At 41.0% G+C, this 25,913-nt stretch overlaps 1 protein-coding gene across 2 annotated transcripts in view; it reads right to left on the bottom strand.

The window, feature by feature from the left end:
- glg1a (golgi glycoprotein 1a) overlaps window positions 1–25,913 on the bottom strand; it is a 126,752-nt gene that overhangs the window by 10,610 nt on the left and 90,229 nt on the right. Inside the window, exons 11-21 of one of the 2 annotated variants that reach the window (XM_048546490.2) lie at window positions 24,987–25,140; window positions 19,436–19,573; window positions 17,634–17,720; window positions 12,056–12,118; window positions 11,721–11,834; window positions 10,762–10,850; window positions 9,368–9,485; window positions 8,547–8,639; window positions 4,871–5,008; window positions 1,978–2,101; window positions 238–395 (exon numbers count right to left, since the gene is read on the bottom strand). In XM_048546490.2, coding sequence (XP_048402447.1) covers window positions 238–395; window positions 1,978–2,101; window positions 4,871–5,008; window positions 8,547–8,639; window positions 9,368–9,485; window positions 10,762–10,850; window positions 11,721–11,834; window positions 12,056–12,118; window positions 17,634–17,720; window positions 19,436–19,573; window positions 24,987–25,140 — 1,276 coding nt within the window. The remainder of the gene's footprint in view (window positions 1–237; window positions 396–1,977; window positions 2,102–4,870; window positions 5,009–8,546; window positions 8,640–9,367; window positions 9,486–10,761; window positions 10,851–11,720; window positions 11,835–12,055; window positions 12,119–17,633; window positions 17,721–19,435; window positions 19,574–24,986; window positions 25,141–25,913) is intronic. The other variant, XM_048546491.2, reaches the window with a different exon arrangement.

The following is a 25,913-nucleotide window of genomic DNA, read 5'->3' as shown; positions in this document are numbered from 1 at the left end:
TATCCACTGCACCCCGTTCCTTTTCAGATTTTTCTTTCTCAGCCATCATGTGCCCCAACTTTTTCCTTTTAATAATCAAAAAGGTACATTCCTCAGTTTTTGATCAAAGTAGCTTAGGTTTTGATTTATCAAAACGTTATTGCTTAGACATGGTATGTAACAAAGAGCAGTGGCGAGTAGCGAGTAAGCCAAATGATCAACATGTAATTCAATACAATGGTCTCTTGCATGGCCCACCTGTCCTGTCAGTACCTGGTCAGCATATTTCAATTTCAGACAGGAGATGACCTGACCCTCCAGCTCTTTGCCATCCTTGACATTATTCAAAACAGACTGGCAGAACTTGGGAATGTCAGCTTTACAGGCTTTCCTCAGAACAGGATTTAAACGGTAATCTGAAACAAACAAAACATTGAGACAAGTAATGCACGTTAATACATGGAAAAATAACTATTCAAGGTGTAAACTCCAGGCATTTGGCTGTGCTTGCATTAGATTTTAAATATGAAAGCTTTCTAAAACCCTGTGAGAGGGCGCAATATTGAACTGCAGTAAAATAAAATGGGTTCACTTGTTAGGATGCCATTTCATCTGCACTGCAATGAGAAACTGTCTGAGATTTGTGGATTTTCCACAGAGAAGTGCAAATTTATCCTGGTAATTTACATCTATTTGGTCCATATTTGGCCAGACTAGTATCAACTGGTCTTGAAGCAGTCCACGGCTATGCTCAAGATGGCTGCACAAAATACCATAAAATCTTGGCCACTTGGTCCCTCAAGTCCACACCAACTCTCTAAGGAGCACCAACCAAGACCTAGCCCCCTAAACAATCCCCACAACTGCAAACTCCACACAGTCACCCAAGACTGGAATCAAACTCGGGTCTCGCTGGCACTGTGAGGCAGTAGTGTTAACGACTGTGCTAGCATGCCTCCCAAAAACCCTTGACAGTGTGAGAAAATGCTTAAAAAACCCAATAAACAACTTGCTCTTAATGACTACCACAGCTGTATTTGTTAATTCCACAACAATTCCCATTCCACAGCTTCATTTAGACAAGTATGATTTTTAAGGAGTGAAAGCACAAAAAGATTAGTGGAATTTTCTCCTGCACAATATTGTTGAGGCTGGGAATCAGTTGAAAATGATCTTTTAAGCTTATGACAGGATATTGAACCCTTTTCCATTGGCATGGGTGGAGTGTACAGAAAGCCAGGCATTGGTGAATGCAATTAATATACAGATAAGCCAAGATCCAACTCAATTGGAACAAGGCCACTTCTTTTCTACATCTGGCAGAATTAACTATTTGTAAGTGCAGTTGTAAAGCTACTCTGAAACCCAATTGTGACTAACTAAAATGCAACTCTGACAAACTCCAACAATTCAGCATTTTTATTCAGTTGATAGCAATATTGTAACTGACTGACAAAGAATAACTCGGCTGACTTCAGAAACAAACAGCACTCACAATTCCATTAGCTCCAATCTGAAATCAGATTATTTCTAAATCACTGAGAACATGGCACCCAGACTCCAAGCTGAAGAATCACTAAATCATCTTGCTTTGCATGGGGAAATGGATGCTAACAGAGTGCACAAGATCAATGTCCACGACAAAAAAAAACTCATGCAAAGGAAATGCCAACCATTTCAAACAGAAGTTAATTTGTTGCTTTTCAGCGAAGAGTCCCCTGCGGACTAGAAGCTGAATATGGAGAGGACAGGGCTTGATACTTCTGGAACTAGCATGTAGAGTTAGAAAAAAAAGGTGCCCTTATGCTGACAAGCTGATTCCTTATTCTGACAGGTGGGGTGCCCTGCACAGACTGTCCCGAAATCCACACAAAATCTGCAACAAGTGTCAAACTTATCTCTTCCCCAGTCCCCTCCCCTCAAACAAAACTGCAAGGCCCAACACAGGAGATTGCTAAACCCATGACTTTTGATAGGACTTGAGTCAACAGCACAAACCTGTGTTTTGTGTAATCTGTCGTTTGGTGATCATCTGTTTGCATTTGGGATCCATCAATTCAGCATTCTTATTCTGCTTCAAGCACTGCAACACGTTCTTCGAGTCAGCATCGGCACAGTAACGCTGCAAACACAAGAGAATGCACAACTGCTCAGTCAACCCATCTCAGCTTCTTCCCACAATTCAATTCACACTACATGCTGTCAAGAAAAGGCTGAAGGCACTGGATACAGCAAAAACCATGGGTCTTGACAACAACATGCCAGCAAAGTCGTGAAGATCTATGCTCCAGGACTAGCTTTGCCCTTGGGGTCATCGATGTGATAATGGAAATTGCCCAGGTAGATCCAGTTCATAAAAAGCAAAAAGCTATTACAGCCAAGTAGCACTCCCATTCATCGACTCTCAATAATTAAAGTGATGGAAGGTGTTGTCAACTGTACTATCAAATGATGCACTGTTTGTAGTCTGCCTGCAACACCTGGCTCCTGACCTCACGATAATCTTGGTCCAGACATGTGGAAAAGAACTTAATTAAGAGGTAAAGTGAGTGTTTATGTTTTGCACCATCTGTTCAAGTGTGATGTCAAAGGGCATCATGAAAGAAACTCAAATGAACAATACAAGTTATAGTTGTTGGAGGTCAACCATTTCAATCGCAGCACAGTGCACAAGTTTCTCAGGCTAGTATCCTTCGCCCAATTATCTTCAGTTGCTTCTCCAACTGCCTTCAATTCAATGTTATGTCAAAAGCAGGCATTTTGACTGGCTATTACATGGCAATCAGACCCACTTGCAATTCCTCAGAGTGAGTGAGATAATTCATCCCTACTGTCTTTTCATTCATGCTTACAAGGATCTTTGGGGAAAAGCCATGGTCATCCAACTTTTCGTCTGGCTCACAATATCTCATCAGACAGAAGTCTTCAGTATACAACTACATATCATCCTGAGGATATGTCCAAACCAACAAAGTTGCCTCTGTTTTACGCTGCTAATAAACTTGTCAGCTCTGCCACATTCATGATTTTGTCCTGTCAGGGCAGAAACATAATTCGCAGCAGTCATTGTATCATGGAATCCTTTCAGTTTGGAAGCAGGCCATTTAGTGCTTCGAGTCCACACCCACTTCTCCGAAGAGCATCCCAACCAGACCCATTTCCCTACCTATCTCTGTAACCCTGTATTTCATATGGCAAATCCACCTAGTCTACACGTTCCTGGACACTATGGGCAATTTGGCATGATCAAGGCACCTAACCTGCACATCTTTGAACTGTGCAAGGAAACCTAGTCAAAGATGGAAGTTGCTGAGTTTCTCAATATATCCAACTTCCCTTTATTTCGCAGCTATAGACAAAAAAACCCCCTGAGAATACAAGTCTTATTACCATTGACTTTGTCCTATGGGTCAGTCTGATGCTATTTCACATGCATTTCATGACTTAGCCAAAGTGGTACCTGTTATTTATTGGCATGCATCAAGTTCTGCATCAAGGAACAGACCGTCAGTCATTGTGGACCCAAAATAGCAGAATTTGTTAACCACTTCCACTGAGGTGTTATTTAGAGACAGAAATGCAGTATTTGTTCCATGATCAGACATTCATGGCATTTAGTCAGTAAGCACAAATACCAGGCATGGGAAAGACAGTTCATGAATCTTGTAAATAGAATTTCTGCATGGGCAAATAGTGCAGCAGCATCAATGAAGAAGAGTTCTCTGATAACAAAGGATGCAATGCATTTTGACTTCGCTCAGTCTTGACAGATTGTAGAACGTGCAATCTGACGTATTAAAAAGGAATCTGCAGTAAAAGCAAAGGTCAAGGAACATGGAGACAAATAGGTAGACGGAGGACCTTCAATCAAGATATTCTAAGTGCAGCCATCGAACTCCACCCTGCACTGCATGTTGCCATGAAAATTTCCAAAAGTTAGGAGATATCATGTAAATAAACACTCAATTAAATAATGTTAAGTAAACCAAATTGCTGGTGACAATGGAAATCTATAAACTATGTATGAAGGGGTCAAGGGGGCACTTGGTCTGACCATCAAAGCTGGCTTCTGAAGTGGCCAGATGGTGAAGACCATAATTTAAAAAATACCCCGTTGGGTTGAATACAGCGTGACAGATGTTCTTCAACAGCTTCCTGCCACGAATGATTTAGATGAAGAGCCCAGCAACAGTTAAGTTCGAGAAGCTCTTTGGCTGCCGAGTAAATAAGACCACCCAGCCAAACCATTTGACCTATAAACAACCCTTTACGGTCATGTTTTTATGACCTTCTCCTCTGCCAGCAAGTAGACTTGGTTGCACAGGAATCACGACGCAAAAAAAATCAACATATTACACTAAATATAAAGGTGTCAGAAGAGACTGCAACAATGACAAGGATATTTCCCGCTTCATGTTATGGTTTTTGCTTGGATATCATTGAAAGATGACCATCTATTTGCAGATTGAGTATAACCAGAGGCAGAGCAAAGTTTCAATGCAGACAGATTTACTGTCGACAGGATTTCCTCCACATGCCGGTCACTAAAGTTTAGGGAATACAGTACATCGCTGTACATTTATTTTGTGGATCTGACTAAGGTATTCAACGTTCAACGGAGCAGGACAATACAAGCTTTTGTGAAAAATTAGTTGCTCCTCCATCTCATTTGCTTCCAGCTCCACACATGAACTCTATTTTTCCACTCAAAAATAAAACAAAACACTTCCTTTACGAAGGCAGCAGTGCCCTTCAAGACCAAAACATACTGGCTTGCAATAAAAGGGTCAAGGCCAGATTGCGTCCAAGCCAGGCCTTCTGTACCACCTTTACTTCGAAGAACTGACAAGGTTCCCAGACTGAAAGATTCTCTGAACTTCTGACTTTGTACCTTAATCATCTGCTTGCAGACTCTCATAAGGGTATAGTCCAGTTCAGGGTCACTCATTTCTGACTCTTGCAGTTTGAAGATTTTGTCATGACAGCGGGTGGACAGAACTTTCTTCACATCTTTGAGACACTCGACAACCTGTTTTGAGGAAAAACACACATAGGGTTGCTCAGTCAGGAGAAAGCCAAGAAAATCTACACTCTTTAAATCAGAATTATAGGATTTAACAGAAAAACACAAATATTGCAGGTTTTCATTAAAAACTAAATGCCAACAGGGTCCAAGACAAAGTAATGCAACTAGGTGGCGGGGGTAGGGGAAGGAAAGGAGAGAGAAAAAGTCAAACTGGATATAAATTACATTTGATGGTTAAGAAATAAAGCAAACTAGATATCCCAGGCTAACCTACAAGTTATCAGATTTTATATTAACATGTCATTGAACAAGTTATTTATTCAGATTGAGTGGCCCTTCATATCCAATAAGACTAGTGTTGAATCTCCCAGTACAACCACCTGGGAATTACCAATTACCAATAACCAAAAAGTGAACTGGATCGGGTATAAACACTGCAGTTACAAGAGCAGGCCAGAGGCTTGGAATTCTGTGGTGAATAACTCATTTCATTACTTTCTAAGGCCTGTCCACCATGTAGAACACTTAAGTCAAGATTGCGATGGAACACTTTCTACTTGACAGGATAGGTCTTCAAAAGGTTCACACGAGTTTAAAGCTATTCAGAATGCTGTAGCCAGCTTGATCAGCAACGTGTCCACTAGCTTCAACCCTTTGTCAAGAATTTGACAATAGGGTAGTTAAGAGGACAGAAGGCAGCTCTGAGAGGTCCACTTTGGTGAAGGTTGAAAACTCAACAGTAAGTTTTGCACAAATACAAGAAACATGTATCATATGAACACGACTTATCAAGTCCAGTGATGTACAACAAGGAAATAGACCCTTCGGTCCAATTCATCCATGCTGACCACATATCCGAAATTAATCTAGTCCCATTTGCCAGTATTTGGCCCATATCACTCTAAAACCTTCCTATTCATTTACCCATCCAGGTACCTTTTCAATGTTGTAATTGTATCAGCCTCTACCACTTCCTCTGGCAGCTCATTCGATACATGCACCACCTTCTGTATAACGCGGTTGCCCTTTAAGTTCCTCTTAAATCTTTCCCCTCTCTTCTTAAACCTAAACCTCCTACCCTGGGGAAAAGACCTATCCTCGCCGTTCATGATTTTATAAACTTCTATACGATTACCCTGCAGCCTCTGACACTCCAGGTAAAACAGCTCCAGACTATTCAGCCTTTCCTTTTAGTTCAAAACCTCTAACCCTGGCAAGATCCTTGTTAATTTTTCTTGAAGCCTTTCAAGTTTCACAACATCTTTCCTATAGCAGGGAGACCAAAATTAAACGCAGTCTCCAAAAGTGACCTGACCAATGTCCTGTACAGCAGCAAGATGACTTCACAACTCCTATACCCATGCACTGACCAATAACGGCAAGTGTACCAGCGGCTGCCTTCACCACCCTGTCTACCTGCGACTCAGCCTTCAAGGAACTGGGAAATTGCACCCAAAGTTCTTTCTTTGGCAACACTCCCCAGGATCTTACCATTAAGTATACAAGTCCTGCCTTGATTTGCCTTACTAAAATGCAACAGCTCATATTTATCTAAATTAAACTCCATCTGCCACTCCATGGCCCACTGGCCCATCTGATCAAGGTCCCATTAAACTCTAAGATAACCTTTCTTCCTGTCCACTACACCACCAATTTTGAAGTCATGATGGAGCGTGAATTCAGAGCACAGAAGGCCCAACCTGTCTGTCTGGGCTCTCTGGTACACTAATCTCTCCTGCCCACAACTCCAATATCTGAAAGACCTGCTGTCCAGAATATTATTCAGCTGGTCTCACAAATCAGAATCATTTGTGGCGCTGCAACAGCTATCAACCCACTCAACTGGTGCTGCCAAACAAATAGTAAAGGATGGACAATGAGCTTAAATAGTTCTAAATGCCTTGGAAACACTTCTACAGAAAAGTGTTGAGCAAGCCCAACGTAGTCATGCAGTGACTTCGTACAGGCAGAAGTAGGTAAACACAATTAGTGCAAGTGACTGACATCCAGAATGTGAGAAAAAAAACTAAGAGATCATGCTACTCAATTGGGAAGGGGAGTAGATTTTTCAAATGTGGCTAGGCCTTAAACTCTGGAATACCCTATGTGCATGTCGCTACTGTTAAGAGGCTTTTTGAAAGTCAGGACCATTAGATCATTTCACCTACTAACTTACAAGCCTTGATGTCTTATTTTCCTTGCGTGGTGTACTGGAGGCTTTGGTACATTAATGGCTCAAATTATTGTTCTGTATGTACCCCAGGATTTCTTAATCTCTTCAGCACCTTCAGAACTGTACAATTGGGATTGCAATCCTCCCCATACTCTTCCAAACAAAATACATTACTTCATGTTTCTTTGCATTCAATATCTGTGTGACTGCTCATCTTGTTGAGAATATGAACAATGAGGTGATAATGATAGCAAATAGGGATGCACAAATCTCTCAAGTCAGGTCCCTTTTGCCTGTTCACAATCTTTTTGAAACAAAGATCAATTCAATTTGTTGGTGAAGTCTTTAACACTCTCCACAGGTCTCTAAATGCTCTCACCTGATAGAGGAGTAACAGGAATATCATCAAGATGAGCTCACAAATTCCAATGTTTAACCAAAATTAAAATTGAAAGAACACACTCAATAACATCATTAAGGAAGATAATGTTAATAAGAGCTGATCTAAGCTGATCTAAATTGATCTATGGGGAAGGCAATGGCCTAGTGGTATTATTGCTGGGCTGTTAAACCAGAGACCCAGATAACATTCTGGGGACAGGGTTTGAATCCTGCCATGACAGATGGTGGAATTTGAATTCAATAAAATATATAGAATTAAGAGTCTAACACTGACCACAAATCCATTGTCAATTGTCGGAAAAACTCATTTGGTTAACTAATGTCCTTTAGGGAAGGAAACTGCCCTCCTTACATGGTCTGACCTATGTGTGACTCCAGGCCCACAGCAATGTGGTTGACTCTCAACTGCCCTCTGGGCAATAAATACTGCCTAACCAGCAATGCCCTCATCCCAGGAATGAAAAAAAAGAAACCAAGTGGATGATCTGAAATATGAGTAAACTAACACTGTCAGAAATAAAATCAGGTTGAGCAACATTTCCAACTTGAAATGACCCATTTGACGTGAGCAGTCTCATACTGGCTAATTAACTGTACAAACAATTAAGAGCAAACTATCTCACTGTACCCCTACTTACTGTCAATGCTTTATGTGAGGTACTACTTTTAGAACCAATCAAATCTGAACACGATAATCTGCAGCTCTGTAAAACTGTTTGCCAAGGTTATGCCCTTGACCAACGACCCACTTAGTTTGCGAAGTAATCCGAAAATCCCATGCAGATGATACACACAGCAGTTCCTTTACAAATGCTCTTATGCAAAATGAACTGGTTTGTGCACACCCAAAGAATTAGAGAGACAATATGTTTCTAACAACTGAAAGATAGTTCCCATTTTCCTGTTTTGGTTTTTAAAACTCAATATTATTTCCCATGTTAAGATCCTTGCTCCTCAGTTACGCACCTGTGCATTCCCAAATGGCACATTTTGACAGTGCTTTTCAATGTCTACTTTGCAAGACACATAGAGATCAGGTTCCAAGCGAATGTCCTCAGTCTGTGGAGGATTGAGAGAAGCAAAAATAAAAACAAATAGTTTGCCTTTATTTAGGAAAATTCATTGTGAATTATCTTGGCAAGAATCCACCTTACATTTCATTACCCCTGTGCTTCTTTGGACAATTTCTTAGACAATTAGGCAGATAGCAAAATGAGAAACTTCCATGTAATTTCTCAGCCGTCTCAAGGCACACACTTAATAGCCAGGAACTTGTTGAAAGTTCTAAATTCGGAACACAGCCACACCTAGAAGGACTTATCTCACAATGATCTTCATCGCGATTATCAAATTTCATGCCACACAGTAGATACAAAACACATTCATGATCTCTCAACTCTTTCAAATGCATTATCGGAGCTGTAGGGAAGATTCTGGATTACCTCCTGGAGGTTAAACTGATTCTGGTGAGAGCCAATTTGTTTAAATCTATTTTCTTAAGCTGGGTAAATAGGCAAGAACAGAAGTTAATTTATTTGGTCAAATACTATTCTACAGGGATAGGAAGCTATTCCTACTTCCTTTTCTTGTTAGTAACTCATCAAATCAACACAGTTCCATTGTCAACTTTCAAACAGTGCACATAAAATTGAAGGATTTATCTTTATACAAAGCGCAAATTCATGTGAAAGGTATTCCAAATACCTCCCTATGAACAGACTATCCATTAGTAATATAAGACAAGAAAGAAGCAATGGCACTTGTATCAATATCCATCAATTACTTACCATTTCCAGTTCCTCCACACGTAGCTGTTTCCGACATTTTATAGAGACACGCTGTTCCTTGTTTTCCTGAAGAGTGTCATTCCGAACTGTGGTACTCAGACAGATGACAACATCCACCCTATGCAAAATCATGGGGGAGAAGGATCAGAACTCTTTGAGGGAATTTTCCTTTCACCATGCTTGTGTGCCTAAGTTCTCAGTCAGATATTTGCAATGTGGAACTCCAGAAGTATATTTTGATATCAATGGTTGTATCAACTATCAAAAGGCTAACTGCCTGTGCGCCAGTCATGGATGGATCATATTTTTAACTGACTTATCCACATTTAGGGATTTGGTCATGTTCAACTGGTAATGTGGATCACACTCCCCTGCTAACTAAGATGTACCTGCAGGGTACTGCAGCAATTACGTACTGGAGTAATAACAAAGGAAGAGTTCAACTTCCTCAGGATAGTTGGAAATCTAAGCACACATTTAAAAATTCTGCAGCAGCTAACATCAGTAAAAATGACCATGTCATTGTTAGATCGTCACCAAAACTCACTAATATCTTCTAGAAAGGACGCCTGCCATTCATTCTTTGTCTGGTGTATTTGGGAAGTTAATCCCACATCAACTTGAGTGATTTTCAACTATCCTCTAGCAAGCTCTTGGGGCTTCAAGCTGCTACAATAGACCCAAAAACTCTCCCTGGGAGCATCATGGAAGAACCAGTATCAAAGAAATTGCAGCTTTCAAGGGACTAGGTACTATCCTCTGAGGGTAACTCAGAGTGGCCAACAAATGGTGGCTTCACCAGTAGTATTCTAAGACCGAGAACAATTTAAAAAATTTCCAGGTAAACTTCAATATCAATTGGCATCAGGACAGACTATATACTCGGCCCAAAACAATCCTGTTGGGTCTTGACTTACTCAACTCACTAGGGAATCAGAACAAATATTTAAATGTAAAAACCAAATGAACTTCGGATGCTGTAAATCAGGAACAAAAACACAAGTTTCTGGAGAAGCTCAGTAGGTCTGGCAGCATCTGTGAAGAAAAAAACCAGACTTAACCTTGCGGGTCTAGTGACCCTCCAGGCATTGATGCTCTCTCAGAATCCTTCACTGGGCCACTTTCCTCTCAGCTCCAGGAGCACAGGGCAACTAAGAATTACAATACTGTCTCAAGTCATAAATCTCAATAGTATCACCAGACTGGAAACGTTAACGCTAATTTTTTCTACACAGATGCTGCCAGACCTGCTTGAGCTTTTCCAGCAAGTTCTATTTTTGCTCCTGAAATATTCAAATATGCCCTTTAAATGATAATCAGTGTATAGCAAATAGTGTTCCATGATACAATGGTGAGCACAGGTGGAAGAATAATCCAGATGGGTATCAACCTACTTCTTCTTGATGTTTGGACACAGTTTTAACACATCTTCTTTACATGCCATTTTAAACTTGTAGGAAAAGCGGAAATCTTTCATCTGGATCTGTAAGAGAAGGTTGACGTTTAGTTTTATACAAAATCAAAAGTAGTCAGATTTTTTCAGCTTTAAACTCAAATGGTAAAGTTTGTAACAAGTTATGAATTGTCAGTGGCTAGAAGCCTATGCATGATTGGGCCACTTTCCTCTCATCTCCAAGAGCACAGGACAAATAAGAATTGCAATACTGTTTCAAGTCATAGATCTCATTAGTGTTAGCCCAGCAGTTTAATTTTGGGAATGAAAACTGCTTTATCGCAGTCCTAACTTTGACATGGTATTAGTTAACCTATCCTCATGAGATACAGTTGAACTTCTCTCAAATCATGGCTGTTTTGATTGTTGTGTACAACTAATGAAGACACATTGCCTGCAAACCCCTCAGAAACAAACATCGTAACTGGCTGGATGTGCATTAAGCAAAGTCATGGCGGTATGAAAGATAGCAGAAAATAAGACAGTTCAAGGTTTAAAAATGGCTGTGAAAGTAGAAAGAATTTACGACATTGGTTGACAATATATCTAAATGTACATTAAGACTACTTGCAATAGCAGGCCCTCCAAAGGCTGATTTCACGGTGGGGTCTGGGTTCACTTGTTGATAAGATTAAATATTATACTACGTGACAAATTCATATTCACCAATCGGAAGTGGCACTTATTAGCTTTAAGTGCAACTCAAGTCAATAAGCAAAAAAGCAATCTGGCCAAGGGAGTTAAACAAATTCACAATATTTACTTTACTGCAACCAAACAAAATAAAACGTTTTTCACATGCACATAATCTGTAGAAAAAGTAACACATCTTTTAGAAGAGGCAAACTTCACTCATCCCATTCATCCTTCAAACTGAAACATAATAAAGATTTCTCTTACCAACTGGAAGTGTGTGACACCAACAGCACACTTCTCATTCATCTCTTTCTGATGTTTGTTTTGAACCAAGCACTCCATCAGGTCTCCGCTATCAATCTGATTATCTGCTAACTCCTGCAAGAGAAACAGCGAGACCACTACTTAAAATGAGAAACAAGGGAACTAGACACGAATGCTATCGGTGCCATACAGGACACACCAGACCAAATCTTAACAGCATTGTTACTTCCACTATAACATGTACAAGGTTTAGTAATGACACTTCAAGCATCAGCTGCAGACGATTTTCAGTCTTTTGGCCTCTAATAGCCAACAAGCACTTCATAATTACTCACGTGACAGTAAGTCTGAATGACAGGATCACAGGCTCTCATCAGTAAGGCTTCAATCTGAATATCCTAGAAACAAGGTAAAGGAAACAAAATCAGTTCCTGTCACTTCACCCTTGCATTAATAGTCAAAAGAAAGGATGTTCAGTGAATGTGATACAGGTTTTTAAATGATGGAAGAGAGTGATGAGCACTTCATCACGTCTAGTACAAAATACAGAAAGATCAAGGGAATTTGAGATTGAAAGGAATGCAGTCAGCTTTTGAATTATGTGTATCAGACTAGCTGATGCAGTCTTTTCTAAACACTTATGCTTCAGAAGACGACTGAAGATCAAGCACAAAGAATATCAGCACTTGTAGACCTCCCATAGTGCGGAAAGATCATGGAATGTCTCTGTTTGTGGATGAACATGCAAGTTCTGCTATTCTGTTAGCATCCTGTGACATTTCTATTCAAGTGCCTTCAAAGGTCAGAGCACATGTACTCGCCACTCAATAAATGTGCTTGTTTATTGAGATGCTTATCAAAGAAGGGAAGTTTGATGGCATTCTTTTAATGAAAAATGAAGGGCAGCAAATAGCAGAATAATATAGAGAGAATAAACCTAAGCATACATCACAGTCAAGAGTCAATGTTACAAAGATAGTAAAAAGACAAACTAAAGGCGACATTAACATGCATTGCATTAAACTAATTGATAACACACAGAAATAAAGAAAGCCATTACATAGAAATAGTTGCATAATGACAAGGAATTGCGTTCATAATATTCCAGGGTACATCATTCAAAAAGAATATGAAGCTAGGTAGAGGTGGTACTGTCAATCAGGGACGACACCGCAACAGTTAGATTACCTTGGCTCAGGGGATTAAGATGTAGAATTGCTTTGGGTAGAGATGAGGCATAGTAGGAGTGTTTCACAAACCCCAGCAACAGTAACCACAATGTAAAAGTATTGGAAAAGAAATACTGGGTGCTTGCAATAAAGGGACAGCAGTAATCACTGGCGATTTTAATCCATATGTGAACTGGAAAAATCAGATTATCAATGGTAGCTCGGATCAGGTGTTCCTAGAATCCTTTCAATATTCTTTCCAAGGGACACATTCTGGAACTAACCAGACAGCAGCTTACACTACTTTTGGTTTTGTGTAATATGACAGGATTAACTAACAATCTCAGAATTAAGTCAGCCCCAGGTAGCGGTGACCACAATATGATTAAGTATCAAGAACCAGTTTGAAAGGAATAGGGTGTGTTTAAGACTAGCACTTTACTAAGAACCGCAATATGGACATGCAAGTTGAGCTAGCTAAATTAAATAATAAAAAGCTTGCTATGCATCAATAGAGTAGTAGAGGACATTTAAGGGATATTTCAGAACAGTATGTTTCCATTATAAAAATAAAACTTAGAAGGGAAGAACCCACCGTTTATGCTTAACTCTAGTTGTTAGGGCAAGCAAAAACTTAGGGGAAAAAATACACTATTTCACAAAAATGAGTGGCAGATCAGATGATTGGTCAGAATATAAGGATTGGCAGAAAATAACCAAAAGATTAATCAGGAGGATGAAATCAGAGTATGTCAAAAAACACACTAACTACAAATGCACAAATGGACAGAAAGTTTCTATTTACTCGCTTTCTTTTTAAATTCCTGTAAAGTGAGTGTTAATTATCTGGAGAATGAGAATGAGGAATAAACAATAGTTAAGGAAAGTAAATAGAAGTAATGAGCAAATTATTGCTTCTATCTTCACTGCAGAGGATACAAAAATAACTGTAAATAACCAGTGATAACTGTAAATCAGGAGGTGGAAAGCAAAGAAGTTGAAATTTTCTCAGTTGTACTGAGCAAACTGACAAATCCACATGCCCTGGACTTGATCTTAGGAATTCACAAAAAGATGGTCGATGGTAATTTATCAAAATGGTCTAGATTCTGGAAGGGCTCCATCAGATAGGAAATTAAGAAATATAGCCGATCTATTCAAGAAAAAAAGGAAAACAACATACAGGCCACAGACCAGTGAGATGGGCGGCTGTCATGCAGAAAATTTTAGAATCAATTCAATATGCAAGTTACAGCTGAGCACCTAAACAATTCTAGGCAATGGTTACGAAAGGGAAGTAACATTTGATAACTAACAGATAGTACGAACTGCTGACGCTGGAGAATCTGAGATGACAAGGTGTAGAGCTGGATGAACACAGCAGGCCAAGCAGCATCACAGGGGCAGGAAAGTTGACACTTCGGGTCGAGACCCTTCTTCAGAAATGGGAGAGCGGAAAGGGATTGTGAAATAAATACGGAGAGAAGGGGAGGCAGATAGAAGATGGATAGAGGAGAAGATAGGTGGAGAGGAGACAGACAGGTCAAAGAGGCGGGAATGGAGCCACTAAAGGTGAGTATAGGTGGGGAGTCAGGGAGGAGACAGGTCAGTCCAGGGAGGACCGGCAGGTCGAGGAGGCGGGATAAGGCTGGTACGTAGGAGATGGGGGTGGGGCTTGAGGTGGGAGGAGGGGATAGGTGGGAGGAAGGACAGGTTAGGGAGGCCGGGACAAAACTGGGCTAGTTTTGGGATGCTGTCGGGGAGGGGAGATTAAGGAGATTTTGAAGCTTGTGAAGTCCACATTGATACCATTGGGCTGCAGGATTCCCAAGTGAAATATGAGATGCTGCTCCTGCAATCTTTGGGTGGCATTGTTGTGGCAATGCAGGAGGCCCAGGATGGACATGTCATCCAAGGAGTGAGAAGGGGAGTTTAAATGGTTAGTGACTGGGAGGTGCAGCTGTTTGTTGCAAACAGAGCGTAGGTGTTTGGGGGTGGTGGGCAGTGTGACGCTTGGACGACATGAGTTGAGTGAGTGGACAAACATCTGGCAGATGGAACATAATGTGAGAAAATGTGAAGTTGCACACTTTGTTGGGGAGAATTACAAAAGCAAAATATTACTTCAATGGAGAACAACTGCAGATTTCTGAAGCACAACATATCTAAGTGCTCTAGTGCACAAGTTGCAAAAACAATTAATCTGCAGGCATAGCAGGAAATTAAGAAGGCTATCTTTTATTACAACAGAACCGAGCAAAGAAGTGAGGTTCAGCCTCCTTCAGTTCTGAAAAATAGAAGTAATACTGGAATCAAAATGTGAACCGTTTCTCTCATCACAGATGATGGCAGACCTGCTGAGTTTCTCAAGAATTTTTGATTTAGCTTTCATATGTCCAGCATGTAGAGCACTTGGCTTGTATTGTAAAAGTAAGAGTGCTTTGTTTCAGTTACACAGAGCACTGGTAAGACCACATACTGAATTCTGTGCCCAGTCTATCTATTTAAGATAGGATGTAAATGCACTGGAATGCACAGTTCAAAGGATGTTTACGAAACTGATATCTGGAATGAACAAAGACTGGGCTTGTTTCCACTGGAGTCTAAAAAGAGTGAGGGGTGTCTTGATCGAAATGTAAAGGATTCTGAAAGGTTCTAGCAAGGCAGTGATGGAAAGTATCTTCCCTCTTGGAGGCAACTGTTAAAAATGAGTGGTCATCCTTTCAGGACAGATATTAGCAAAACAGCTTTTCCTTGGGTGGTTGTGCAAGTTTGGAACTGTCTTGGAAGGCAGTAAAGGTAGAATTAAAGAATATTTTTAAGGCAAAAGTAGATTGATTCTTATTGGGCTAGAGAATCAAAGCTTGTTGGGGTAGGTGTGAATCTGGAATTCAAAACAAAGGCAAATCAGCCATGATCTTATTAAAAGTGGAGTGGGACAGACGGGCTGAGTATTCTACTCAGACTAATTCCTATATTTACATAACTACAGGCTATTAAAATAATCTAATTGCCAAGAACACAACGGGGAATGGAGAAGTGTCTTTGCCTAATCAGATTGAAATAGCAGACAAACTTAGAAAGGGAACATTAATTTATACTACATGAGAAGATGGTGCTGATTGATTGGACCATGGTTGCTATGGAGATGCAACACAAACTTAACTGTCAACCTGAGTTAGCTCAAGAAACTCAGACTAGTTAGATAAATTCTGGTCAGCGCACTGCCATTGGAAATGCAGCACAGATCAGCAATTTCCATGGGCTTTTACTCAAAAAAAAGTTGCAATAAATAGATTTCCTCTTGTTTATGTATAACAAAGTCCTGTATATATTAATACCCCGTGCAAATATATCACATTGTAAGCCCAAATGAATCTTAAATTAGTCTTCAATGTAATTCTTAATCGTCAGGTTCATTTAGTAAATGCTGCCCACCCAATGGCAAAATTACACGCAATGTTGGACATAGTGCTGTCAAGTTGGCAGCATGGCTGGCTGAGCATGATCAGCATGCTGGCCACTGCAAATAGCCAGAAGGGTGTTTCGTTTGATTCAATCTGCCAATTATTGGGATGAAAAGCCTGGACACAGCATCATACTCATGTCACGTCACTCATTTGTGATAGACAAAATATCTTTTTGGCTCAACAGCATCATATGGTCCATGGGCAAAATCACTTGGATGTTTACTGCCAAGTAGCAGTAAGAGATTGCGGGTTTTGACTTTTCAAACCTTTGAGACAACTTCTCCTTCCCGGGTATTTGGAGTCTGATTGATCACTGTTCACAGCCATTGGTCCTCATGTGGGTTTATGTAATGAAATAGGAGTGATGATTTCATCAGTCACCATTATCGTGCAGGAGATGAATATAGGAGAAAGCCACACAGTTACTCTGTCAATTCGAGAATATAGCTGATCACTCCACATTTCTAACTACCCAATAAACTTTCCCTCTCTTGCTCATCAAGAACCTAATTACCTCCACTTTAAAATTATTCAAAAATTCTGTTTCCGCTGCCTTTTGAGGAAGAAAGTTCCAAACTCTCTCAACTTTAAATGATATTTTTAACGTGCCTTACCTCAGTACAAAGATTAAAATCAGCAAGATGATGTTGAGGGCTCTATTGACAAGACTGCCAATTAGGGCGATCTTAAAGAATATGGAACTATAAAAATCTCAACTTGGACCAGCGAATATCTAATTGATGGATAACAGTAGAGAATCCATTAGTAGGTTTCTCAAACAACACGAAGTACAACTGAGCAGAGGATGTAGATTAACAAGTGTATAGACATCCCTTGCTAGAGATGCTGATTAAAATATTACAAAAATATCATCATCCATTCTTCAGATGATGACTTCAGTGCTTTAGGAAGGCTTCTCAGGTAAGGCAGAATCTTTCCAAATAATCCAAACAGAAAGAACCAGTACAAGTGACAGTTTGTGGTACATCCTACATGAGGGAGTGGGTGAGCAACAGTCCAGAGGAGAACCTAGAAATTTTTAACCACTCATTACAAACAAAGAGAGTGAATATCAAATATACAGAAGAAAGTTGACATGAATCGCGACAACAGCTGTAGAAAATTAATTTTAGAAGACTCTGATAATAGTGTTTCCATTAAAATTAGATCAGTCTAGTCTTGACAAGGTGCACATGGAAAGGAAGTTTTCTCTTGTAGCTGAATCCAGAATTATGTTCTCACTTTCTGAGTTACTTGCAACTGGATTCACTTACCTCTGACTCCAGCTCTGTTAGATTACCCACAATATCCCGACAATCCACTGCTAAATCATCGAGGTGATCTTGGAGACACTCCAGTTCCTAAAAACAAAGTAGTGCAAACCAGTAATGAACGCCATTTAATGATCAAATTAAGACAAACACTGGCCATGTGCCCATTCCAGGCTCAGCAGTAACACTGGGAACCAGGCAAGCAAAATGTCCCACAGGAAGCCTGCATGTGGATCCCTTTCTAATTGAATACATACATGGGCTTAGCAAGTATGTATTATGAACTATGTGAATGTACACGTGCCTGAATTGAAACCCCTGTTTCTCCAAGCATACCATTCAAAATGTGTGTGTCATTTATCAGGTCCAAACAAACCCAAGTCCAAAGTGCATAAGTAAGATGCTGGTTGCACTATCACGACCCAGAGATATCTGAGGCACACTGTCCTTCACAGCTACAAGCGATGCGAAACAATCTTCCCTCCATCATTAGGCCTGAAATGGGGATGGTCACCAATTACTGCACAATGTTTAGCACCATTTGTGACTCAAATATTAAAGCTGTTGATGTCCAAATGCAGCAGGACCTCAAGAAAATCCAGGCTTGAGTTGACAAGTGATAAATAATATTCAGAACACACAAATGCCAGGCAACGAAAATCTCCAATAAGAGACAGACAATCTAGCCACCAGCCCATCACAATCAATGGCGTCACCATCAATGAACTCCCACTATCAGATCCTTGGGGTTACCAGTAACCACAGGCACAACTGTATTTGCTATATAAATACAGTGGTAATAAGAAGTCAGAGGCTAGGAATACTGCAGCGAGCAACACACCTCCTGACGTTGAAAAGTCGATCAACCATCTGCATGGCACAAGTCAGGAGTCTGGTGGAACACGGCCCACTTGCTGGATGGGTATACTTCCAACAACATTCAAAAAGCTTGACACCCCAGGGAAAAAAAAATCAGGCCACTTGATTGACACCACATTCACCATTGATGCACAGTAGCAGCACTGTGTACTATCTACAAGATGAACTGCAGAAACTGACCAAAGATACTTAGACAGCACCTTCCAAACCCACAACCCATAAGGACAAGGGCAGTGGATACATAGGAACACCATCACCTGCAAGTTCCCCTCCCAGCTGCCTTCCGTTCTGACTTGGAAATGTATTGTCATTCCTTCATTGCTGCTGGGTCAAAATCCTGGAATTTCCTCTAACAGCATTATGGGTCGAACTACATTAGACGGATTACTGAGGTTCAAGGTAGCTCACCACCACAATCTTAAGGGGAACCGGAAACAAGCAATAAATGTTGGTCCTGGCAGCGATGCCTTTGTTCCATGAGTCAATTAAAAACAAACAGAAGTGCAACAGAGTACGAGGAATAGTAAGTTTGCTACACTGCAGTTACTTCTGCCAAGTGAAAACAGCACTTCTGAGCAAGACGAAGGATGGTTTAATATCCGGCTAAGATAACAAAGCGTGAAGCTGGATGAACACAGCAGGCCAAGCAGCATCTCAGGAGTAAAAAGCTGACGTTTCGGGCCTAGACTCTGATGAAGGGTCTAGGCCCGAAATGTCAGCTTTTGTGCTCCTGAGATGCTGCTCAGCCTGCTAATGTTCATCTAGCTTCACACTTTGTTATCTTGGATCCTCCAGCATCTGCAGTTCCCATTATCTCCGATCTCAATATCCGGCCAGCCTTACAGCTGCAACAACTCCCAGCAGACTTAATCCTCAGGATGACATTGCGGTAATATGGCAGACGAATATTTTCAGGTTGCTATTACCTGCCCAGGATCAGTCTTTTCACTGCACCATTTCCCGAGGTCTATAATGCAGCGTTCTTGCAATGCAGGCTCCAACTTCACATCCAAGGCTCGCTGATGAAGAATTCGTTGAATCTCTGCTCGACAGTCTCGGGATAACTGGTTGAAAATAAAATGTTTAGTCACTTTACCTTCACTTAGTTTCATGCAATATTTTGCACAAATGCATTGAGTTCTATAGCAGATAAGCATGTTATTCAGATTAATAAGTCTATCTCAGCATTCATGCAACACAGAAGCCTCCACTCACTTTACTTCAGTTCACCACAAGATATTCTTCCATTCCATGCTGCCTCACACATTTATTTAGTTACATGCATCAACACTATTTACTTCAACCACTCAATTCATCGCTACGTTACTAATTATTGCCTGCAAGACCAGTGACTTCAACAAACAATTTTTAACAGTTACACAATACATTAACAAACGGAATCTTCAGAGAAGAAGAATAATTTGGCACAGCGAGGCAGTCAAGCAACCAAATTAACATGTGATAATACTCGTTACCTTAAACGTGCCTAAAGTCAACAATACTGAACAGCGGTTATAATCTTTAAAATATAGGATCAAGACACAAGGATTTATCCACCTTTATGTTTTGTAAGACTTCCAGCACTTACTCTTCTGCATCATAAACTGTTTTCGAAACATCAATATTTATTTCCGAGTTCTCTAGCCTAATTTCCTTCACCACCATAAAAACTCATGCAAAATATTTGTTTATACGTCTCCCATCTCCTGAGGTTCAACCCAAAGACGGCCTTATTGATATTCAAAGGACCCTAATCTCTCTCTAGTTGCTCGTTCTTAATATACTTGTAGCGTCTCTCTGGATTATGCTTAACTTCATCTGCCAAGGCTATCTCATATCTGCTCTTTGCTTTCTTGATCTCCCTCTTAAGAATGTCCCGGCACACTTCATAATCTTCAAGAGATTCATTTGATCCCAGAAGTTTAAATTTTTTAAAATTCTTGATAAGAACCTCAATATCGTTATTCATGCACTGTTCCCTAGTCTTACCAATCTTACCTTTCACTCTAACTAGAACATAGCACCTCTGAATTCTCATTATCACACTTTGAAAGCTTTTGACTTGTCTGTCACTCTTTTACTCATGAACAGTCTACTCCCCAATCAACTTCTGAAAGTTCTTGTCTCAAACCACTAAAATTTGCCTTATTCCAAATAAGAATTTTATCTTTATGGAAGGTTTATCCCTTCCCATGACTATTTTAAAACTAATAAATTTACGATCACCCGTCCCAAAGTATTCGCCTACTAACAGTTCAATCACTTGCCCTGCCTTATTTCCTTCTCTGGTAGGAACATATACATATTAAAAAAGAACATTTTCTTAGACATGTTTAACATTTTCATCATCGAAGCCTTTAACACTATGGCAGTCCCAGTCAATGCTTGGAAAATTAAAACCACAACCAATACAACCATTATTCTTACACATATCTGAGATCTCACTACATATTTTCTCCTCAATCTCCCTCTGACTATTGGGGGTTTGCGAGCACGCACATGTGCGCGCGTGTGCAGCTACAGTACAATCCCTCCATATATTTTTACTGGACGATCCTGCAGAAATATCCTAATTACAGTGACAATGTTTTCCTCAATCAAAAACACCACTCTCCCACCCCTCTCCTGCCTCCCTTTCTACCCTTCCTATAGCAGGATCTGTGTTGCAGTCCCGTCGTTCCTTCAGCCAAGTTTGTCAGAGCTCTGACATCCCAGTTCCATGTTTCAAGACACGCCTGAGTTCAATCAGCCTTTCTTGTAAGCCCCCTTGCATTGAAACAAATGCAGTTTAATTCTTCAGCTACATCGTGCTCTGACTCGATCTTGTTCGCCTTTTCTCATTAACTTGCTCTTTTCTGATTCAGATCCTTCCATATCTGTCTATTTTCACTACCACTCAGGAACGCCCCCACCATTCCCAAATAGATTACATGCCCCCAAAATTCAACGAGCACATCTCCCCACAAGGATATTGATACCTTTCAGTTCAGCTGAAACCACTCTTCAGCGGCACCCCCCCCACCACCTCCATGCCCCACCACCGCAACCACCAACCTTTTGTACAGGTCTTTTCTATCCTAGAAGAGATCTCAATGATCGAGGAATCTGCATCCCTGCACCATTTCTTCAGCCATTGAAGAATCTACCTGATCCTTTTATTCCTTCCCTCATTAGAGTTTGGCACAGGGAGTAAACCAAAGATTACTATGTTCGAGGTTCTCTTTTCTAATCCTGTACATAATCTCTTATTATTCACTCTGCAAAGCCTTAACCCTTTCCTGAACAATGTCATTCCTACCAATGTGTGTAAGAACTTCTGGCTTCCCACTCTCCCCTTTGACAACGTGCTTCAAACATTTTTGAGATGTCTTTCATTCTGGCACTAGGAAAGCAACATATAATCCTAGGTTCATGCTCACTGCTGCAGACTCTCCTCTCTGTGCCGCCTAACATAAGATTCATTCTTAAATGTTGAAGATCTGACTGCCACTTCTATTTTCTTCTGAGAAACTATCCCCTTCAACAGTATCCAAAACAGAATATTTGTTTGAGGGAGGGGAAATAACCACACAAGACTACTGAACTACCATCTTACCTTGCCTGATTGTCACCCATCTAGCTGACTGATCCTGTCGTATAATCACTTTTCTAAATCTACAAGTCAATATGTCATGTCTTTTGAATGACCTCAGTGACATTAAGCCTTAAAAATCTTTCAACAGCACCTTATATATAAAAAAAACTGCCTTTCCTTACCCACAGATTTGAATCTTATTCAGGCAAAAGATAAAAAAAAGTTATATGTACAAATCCGAAAACAAAAACCAAATACTTAGGTGAAACAATCGAAAAATGCCTCAGACCCTCCAACTATTAGCTTTAAATCTCTGGATTAAAAAAAATCCTCTCTACAGTTAATAAAGTGTGAAGCTGGATGAACACAGCAGGCCAAGCAGCATCTCAGGAGCACAAAAGCTGACGTTTCAGGCCTAGACCCTTCATCAGTGAGGGGGATGGGGTCAGGGTTCTGGAAAAAATAGGGAGACAGAGGGAGAAGGACCGAAGATGGAGAGAAAAGAAGATAGGTGGAGAGGAGAGTATAGGTGGGGAGGTAGGGAGGGGATAGGTCATTCCAGGGAAGATGGACAGGTCAAGGAGGTAGGATGAGGTTAGTGGGTAGGAAATGGAGGTGCAGCTTGAGGTGGGAGGAAGGGATGGGTGAGAGGAAGAACAGGTTAGGGAGGCAGAGACAGGCTGGGCTGGTTTTGGGATGCACTGGGGGGAGGGGATGAGCTGGGCTGATTGTGTGATGCAGTGGGGGGAGGGGACAAACTGGGCTGGTTTTGGGCTGCGGTGGGGAAAGGGGAGATTTTGAAGCTGGTGGTGAAGTCCACATTGACACCATTGAGCTGCAGGATTCCCAAGCGGAATATGAGGTGCTGTTCCTGCAACCTTCGGGTGGCATCATTGTGGCACTGCAGGAGGCCCATGATGGACATGTCATCTAAAGAATGAGAGCAGGAGTTGAAATGGTTCACGACTGGGAGGTGCAGTTGTTTGTTGCGAACCGAGCTGAGGTGTTCTGCAAAGCGGTCCCCAAGCCTCCGCTTGGTTTCCCCAATGTACAGGAAGCCACACCGGGTACAATGGATACAATATACCACATTGGCAGATGTGCAGGTGAACCTCTGCTTAGTATGTAAAGTCATCTTGGGGCCTGGAATGGAGGTGAGGGAGGTGGTGTGGGGGCAAGTGTAGCACTTGCTACGGTTGCAGGGGAAGGTGCCAGGGGTGGTGGGGTTGGAGGGGAGTGTGGAGCGAACAAGGGAGTCACGGAGAGAGTGGTCTCTCTGGAAGGCAGACAAAGGTGGGGACGGGAAAACGTCTTGGGTGTTGGGGTCGGATTATAGATGGCGGATGGGCAGTAAAGACCACTTTAACACATCAGTTAACTTCCTTTATGACCACACGGAGGATTGTACTGTACTATCAACAGGGAGGATTTTTTGAATTCTCTAGCAGTCATGAGTAATAGAAAAACATTGACAACCCGGTGCTGCAAACTCCCACAAGTTAGGGTGCGATCAGAGATAATGAGCGCTCATTAGCTTCTGGAAAATAAAATGATCTAGTGAAGGCTACAAAAAAAATTGGTACATTTTTAGGGCGGTTTTAACATTTTGAAAGATTTAAACCTCCATGTTGAAGGGCCTGTCACTGACAAACATTGTACCATTTTGCAACGATTGCTGATAATTGTTTTAACCAATCCAACTCTGGAAGTCATGACACAGTGAAATGCATTACAGTCCATAACAAATAACCTCTCTAAGTTGCAGGCACCAACTATGCTAGGCCATAAATGGGAAATCAGATGAGTATCTGAGTAATTACAAACACAGCTCCCAGCAAAAGAGAGTTTTGTGCTGTTCTTTCAATGTCAATACTGTCTTTGAAGCAACTGTAACCAGCAGTGTGTTTTATTGTGCAATCAAATTTCCAGTATTAACGAGGTATCAACGGGCCATATCCTCGAAAAGTCAGCACCTACCCAAAAAAAGTTTTCTTCTTAGCAGTGCAGTGGTAAACAGTTCAATTTAAGAGGTTTGAATTTCTAAGATTAAAATTTTATACCATAAGAGGGGTCAGAGTAACATTAGCTAAAATGAAATACTATTTAGATGCAGAATCACTTAGTTCATGAAAGACACTGTTTCAGACACTATTTACATACACACATCTTAAGTCAGTTATCACAGGATGAATGCAGTTATCAGCTTCTTGGTGCATCAGCCTCCATATACAGTACACTGAAACAAAAGTCAGACATTGCAGAAAATTACATCTGATTAGGCCCTGGTGAAATTCAAATGTGATCTCTTCCATAGCCAAGTTAGCCTACCAATGTTCCACATCCAGATTCTTCTAAAAGATGTCTTCAGCACAAGACCAGACATAAAAGCAGAAATCGGTCATTTGGCCCACTGAGTCTATTCTGCCATTCCATCTCGGCTTATACGTTTCTCAACCCATTCTCCTGCCTTCTCCCTGTAACTTGCGAGCCCCTTACTAATCAAGAATCCATCTATCTTGAGTTAAATGAACTAATGGCTTAACTTTTGCTGGCTTCTGTGTTAATGAGCTCCACAGATTCATCACCCTCTGGCTAAAAAAAAAACTCCTCCTCAACTCAGTTCTCAGAAGTCAATTCTTCACTGAGGCTGTGACCTCAGGTCCTGTTTCTCCTCCTAATGGAAATGTGGTCTCTCAGTATTCTACAAATATCAATGAGATCCCCTGTTGTTCTTCCAAACTCGGAGTACAGACCCAGAGTCCTCAACCAATCCTCATATGACAAGCTCTTTATCCCCTGGGCTCATTGTTGCATTCTAAGTGTATTGTAATCTAAGTGGGTTTACTGAACTGATACTGCCTTCTACACTTAAAGACCCAGAAATGGATGGTCTGCCTTTTTACCCTTCGTCCTTGTTCTTCTGTGCGGTACGCATGACGATATAGGCATGAAAACACTGCTCCAGGGGGCAGCATCTCACTAGTTTGATTCCAACCCTGGGTGTGGCAAAGTCTGGACGCATCACCTTGGCACTTGCGGTAAAGAACAGGATCCAATCTAAAGAAAAAAGCCATAAGATATTGTTAGAAACACAGAAAATAGGAGCAGAGGAGGTTATTGAGCCCATCAAATTGGTTCTGCCAATTCAACAGATTATGACTCTATTTAAACACCATATGCCCATACTCTCCCCATGTCTAGTGACGGCTATAGCCTCGAGAATTCTACCTCATTCTTAGACACATTCAGTGACCTGGCTTTCACAGCCTTCTGTGACAGAGAATTCCACATGCTCACATCATACAAATGAAGAAATTTCTCCTTAGACCAAAACAGTGGTATCCATATCCCAAAACTGTGACTCACTGACCTGGAACGCTGCCCCCAAGGCAGAGCAAACATCATTCCTGCATCAAGTCCCCCCAACCATGTAACAATTAATGTTTAATTAATGAGATCCCCTCTCATTCTTCTCAACTCCAATGACCACAGGCCCAGTTGACTCTATTTGCTCATACCACAAACTTGCTATTCCAGCAATCAGCCTTCACTGGACCAGAACCTTCACTGAAGTCCTTCTTTGGCTCGTGTACCTTTTCTTCAGTAATCAGGCCAAAACGACACACAATACTCCCGGTGTGGTCTCACCAAGGTCCTGTACAACTGCAGTAAGACTTGCTTGATGCTGCTGTCAAACCCTCCAGCACATAGCTACATTGTCTTAACTGCTTGACATACTTGCATGCTCCGTAATAATATGCTACTATTCTGTTTTGACTCATTTACTTTACACTGCATCTGCCATGCACTTGCCCACACACTTGACTTGT

The sequence above is a fragment of the Stegostoma tigrinum genome, chromosome 16, assembly GCF_030684315.1.
Source record: "Stegostoma tigrinum isolate sSteTig4 chromosome 16, sSteTig4.hap1, whole genome shotgun sequence".
NCBI lineage: Eukaryota > Metazoa > Chordata > Chondrichthyes > Orectolobiformes > Stegostomatidae > Stegostoma > Stegostoma tigrinum.
This window is presented reverse-complemented; position numbering and strand designations above follow the sequence as displayed.